This window comes from Callospermophilus lateralis, chromosome 2, assembly GCF_048772815.1.
Source record: "Callospermophilus lateralis isolate mCalLat2 chromosome 2, mCalLat2.hap1, whole genome shotgun sequence".
Taxonomy (NCBI): Eukaryota; Metazoa; Chordata; class Mammalia; order Rodentia; family Sciuridae; genus Callospermophilus; species Callospermophilus lateralis.
In genome coordinates this window covers 11,839,610-11,844,594 of record NC_135306.1, presented here as the reverse complement: position 1 = coordinate 11,844,594, position 4,985 = coordinate 11,839,610, and the positions used below count along the sequence as shown (strand labels likewise).

Below are 4,985 nucleotides of genomic sequence, written 5' to 3'. Positions count from 1 at the left end.
CCTGGAAGTTTCAAGAGCAGGATGCATGGCCACATGAGGAGGAAGAATACTTGTAATTCATCTGGATCCTTGGAGACAATTCTGCACACAGTTAATGAGAATTTGTTTTATTACTCTCTCACCCATAACACTCCAGAGACTTAGTGGTACCATCTCGGGAGACACTCTCAGGAGGGACGCAGGGACCATGAGTATTTACATCTTGTGATTGATGGTAAGAACCCAGGGAAGGGAGCTTTTGGACTCAAGAAGCACTAGGAGATTTTCCTCAACAAGGTTCCTTTTCTGCATGCTGTTTGTTGACACAGATTTGCTCTCTTTTTGACTCATCATTCCATGGAGCAGAATTGAAGAGAATGGAATGAACACATGAGATAAGACATCCTTTCCAGGTAAGAAATCAATTTTTGAGAATACTAGTGAGAAGGTGGAAATGTCTGATCTCAGAGAGATAATTAGTCATCAGTGGACACTCAGTAAGAGAGCTAACTTAGGTCCATCCTAAAGTAGATATTTTATATCTATAAAGTTCAATCTTCTTTTAACTCATTCTACTTCTGAGTCACATTCCCCTGACTCAGGATATGAATTTTCAACTGAAGAGCAAGTGAATTTGAGAGAGAATGTCCCACACAAGTTCACTCCCTCCCCCTCGCTTTCTCTTCTCTCTCATCTTTCTTTTCATCATAGCTGTTTACATTCATTTCAATGTTCTTTAGGTGATTCTTGCTCCATTGCAAATGATGTGGAAAGAAACAGCTAAATTAGAAAGAAAAATTTATTTACCTGTGCAAGGATATAGCTGAGTGGTACAGTGCTTGTCTCACATGTGCATGACCCTGGTTTGATCCCAGACACCAGTAAAAATTAAAAGATTGTTTAATTACAAACTACAAACTAGATAAGATCACTGCCATCTCCTTATTGTCAAGATGTGAGTTATACACTGCTAATCAACAATGAGAAGATAACCTGAAGCTCAATTCATAGTCTGCATCTGTAGTTCCTACAATTATTAGCCACAGGGTCCTCTCTCTCTACCCCTGCCCCCCGGCCTCCTCTCTCTCTCTTTCCCTTGCATATGGAACCAGCAAAGGTGCCCACAAACAGATGAATGAATAAAGAAAGTGTACCATATATACATAATAGTTTTATTCAGCCATAAAGAAAAGAGAAAGTATGGAGAATACTGGTAAACAGATGGAACTGAAGAACACCATGCTAAGTGAAATAAGCCAGACGCAAAAAGTCAAGATCAAACTTTTCTCTCGTATGTGGAAGCTAAACCAAACTAAGGAGGGAAAGACAGGGAGCATGCCATGAAAGTAAAAGGGAAATCAGAGGAAGTGGATTGAGAGAGACAGAAAGAGAGGAGGATGAAAAAAAGGGAAGGAATGATGGAATGAAATTGACTAAACCAGGGCTGGGGATATAGCTCAATTGATAGAGGCCTTGCCTCACATGCACAAGGCCATGGGTTCAATCCCTATCACCACAGAAAAAGAAACTGACTAAACCATGTTATGTACATGTATAAACAAACCTCAAGGAATTTCACCTTTCTGTCTATCTATAAAGCACAAATTTAAGAAAACAAAAAGCTGTAAATAAATAGAAGGAAGACCAGTGGAGTAAAGGAAGAGGAACAGGGGAAGGAGGAGGAGAGAGGAAGGGGAAGTTCTGGGAACTGAATTGGAGCAAATCATATTCCGTACTTGTATAATTATGTCATAAATAAACCCCAATATTCTACATAACTATAATGAACGAATAATAATAAAAATTTAAAAATAAGTGATTCAGCTTCGGTTTTGCCATACTCAGGGGGAAATAGATGAACACCAGAGTAAACACTCCATTAATAATTGTTCAGTATAAGTACAAGTTGGGGAGATGCAAGAACCATTAATTGACAGTGTTTCCATCTGTAGGTATACACAAGCCTGTGGAATGTCCAACCTGACAAGAGTCTCCGAATTCATCCTCTTGGGACTCTCTTCTCGGCCTGAGGATCAGAAACCACTCTTTGCCCTCTTTCTTATCCTGTATCTGGTCACCCTGCTGGGAAATATGCTCATCATCTTGGCTATCCGCTCTGATCCCCAACTCCAAAACCCTATGTATTTCTTCCTAAGCATTTTGTCCTTTGCTGATATTTGCTACACAACCGTTATAGTTCCCAAGATGCTGGTGAACTTCTTATCAGAGAAAAAGACCATTTCCTATGCTGGATGTCTGGCACAGATGTACTTCTTCCTGGTCTTCGGCAACATGGACAGTTACCTCCTGGCAGCCATGGCCATTGATCGCTATGTAGCCATCTGCAATCCTTTCCATTATGTCACTGTTATGAACCACAGGCGCTGTGTCCTGCTGCTGGCCTTTTCAGTTGCTTTCTCCTATCTCCACTCCCTCCTGCATGTCCTCCTGGTGAATCAGCTCACCTTCTGTGCATCAAATGTTATCCATCACTTCTTTTGTGATGTCAACCCTGTTATGAAACTGTCCTGCTCTTCTACTTTTGTTAATGAAGTTGTGGCCATGACAGAAGGGATGGCCTCTGTGATGGCTCCATTTGTGTGTATCATCATCTCCTACCTGAGAATCCTCATTGCTATTTGCAAGATTCCCTCTGCTGCTGGAAAACGCAAAGCCTTCTCCACCTGCAGCTCCCATCTCACTGTGGTGACTCTGTTTTATGGGAGTATTAGCTTTGTCTATTTTCATCCCTTGTCCAGCTATACTGTCAAGGACCGAATAGCAACAATCAACTACACAGTATTGACATCAGTGTTAAACCCGTTCATCTACAGTTTAAGAAACAAAGACATGAAAAGGGGCTTAGAGAAATTGGTAAGCAAGATTAACTACCAAGTGGATAGGTTTTATTTTGCAAAGACCAATAAAATCCATGTACCCTAATTGCAAGGTGGGTGTGTGTTAGTATGTGCATGTGTATGTGTGTGGGTTTGTATGTGTGTGTGCATACACGTGCATGCACATGTACCTGATGTAAATCTGTTGTGGAGAAACACTCATCAATTGCAGTTGTACCTAGTAGTTTTCTACCTGTGTTCTCTGTCACCCGTGATTGTAGTTAGGATGTCTTGTTCCTATAGTCCTATTATAGACTCACTTCATAATAGCTCTCCATCCCAGAAAATCATTTTTCCTTCACTCATTCCATATTTCCTTGGATCCTTTCATATTTCTCTCCATTAATTCAGCCATATTTGGTCATTTAACATAACAGAGAGTTTTCATACATGTCTATATACAAATTTACATGTGTGAAAAACATGTGTGAAAACCTGGGTATCTTATTCTATTTGAAACCATAAGAAACTTTTTGCAGAATGTGGGTGTGTGTGTTTGAAAGAGAGAGAAAGAAAGAAAGAAAGACACCTCCCCATTCAACTAAGGGTCCTCCAACTGCAGAATCTGTGTTCCCTGGTCCTGACATGATAAAACTATGGTCTCTTTTTTAAATGCTCACAAGAACTGCATGCCGTGGTCTCTGGAGTACTAGACTCTCCACAGTTTACACCAATAATCTAACTGCCTGTTCGTAGGACAGGTCAATGCTTCTGCCTGTGTTTGGGTCTCTACTCTTCTTTCCCTTCCTGTACTTAAGGTGCATTCACCCCCTCAACTCTCCCTGAGTTTTTTTGTCTGGGTGCTCTTCTCTCTAGAGATGCTTGTGTTACTACTGTCTCTTCTCTGTCAATCTTTTTTGAGAATAAAGGAATCTGAAAATAAAGTAATCTGAAAAGCTTCCTATAGTCACTGGAGACAGTAAAAACTCAGTGGATGTGATCTACTAGTAAGGGCCTTTTGGCCCAAAGTACCTGCTATTTTAAAAGAGTTTCCCAATTTATGTAAAGAATGAATTATGTGATTTAGTAAAACAGTCAGATAAATTATTCTATGCAGTTTTCTTCAGGACAGTGATTCTTTCCTAGTGTTTGTATTTTAATGTCTATGTTTAGAAAATTAACTATTAAATTAAAATATTCTTATGGTATTTTAGATAAGGAGCAGTCCTTTCTAAGATAGATGATCTCAATGTTTTTAAATTATAGGATAAGGTTCTGGTGATCTATTATACAGCTTGATGACTATTCTTAATAATGTGTTGGATACTTTTAAAGAACAAAAGCAGTAGATTTTAGATGTTCTTACCACAAATAAATGGTATTTGATAGTTATGTTACTAGCCTGATGTGATCATTCCTGATGTGATCATCATTTCATGAATTGAAAAACCACATTCTATTTCACAAATATATACAACTATTGTTTTTCAATTAAAAATAAATTAATTTTTAAAAGAAATTCTAAATTCCTTTAATTTTGCCACAATAATCCTGAACCAAAGGCAAGGTAGGGTTGGGAAAAGGATATACAGTTCAGTTTCATTCCTTTATTACCCACAAGCAAATTAATTATAACTTTCATGCCAACTTCAATCAATTGATAAGGATTGCTATAATAAGAAGATTTATGTGCCTACTCTGGGTTAAACAAAGAAGAACGAGTGAAATCAATTTTATGAGCTACGGGTGTAGACCAAAGAGTACTGGTACATGTAACAAATGAATCTTCAACTGCCACAGGCCTTGGTGACTTGATATGCAAAGGAACTTCATTTCTATTGCTTTATTTCTACAGTTTAATTTTATCTTTGAATTTGTGCTCTGAATGGAGAAAAATACTTGGGACAATAACCAGTTCTCTACTGTCCAAAAATCCAATGCCACCTTAGCCTAGTCTCTTTTGGTCCTGTTATGGTCACATATTGAAGACATGATCCCAAATGCAGCAAAGTTCAGAGGTGGGGCTTTTGAGAAGTGACTGGGTCATGAAAGAGGTCTGACCCCCTCGGTGCATTAATCCATTGGTAGGGGAATGGACTCCTGGGAGACAGTGCAAACCTGAGACAGGTGGGGCATGGCTGGAGGAGGTAAATGTCTGGGAATGTGCCC

General features: G+C 39.1%; 1 protein-coding gene across 1 annotated transcript; it reads left to right on the top strand.

Moving 5' to 3' along the window:
- The first annotated feature begins 1,893 nt into the window (after positions 1–1,893).
- On the top strand, positions 1,894–2,922 carry LOC143385272 (olfactory receptor 1L3). Its single transcript, XM_076840672.1, has one exon. The coding sequence runs from the start codon at positions 1,894–1,896 to the stop codon at positions 2,920–2,922; it is 1,029 nt and encodes a 342-aa protein (XP_076696787.1).
- The last annotated feature ends 2,063 nt before the right edge of the window (positions 2,923–4,985 follow it).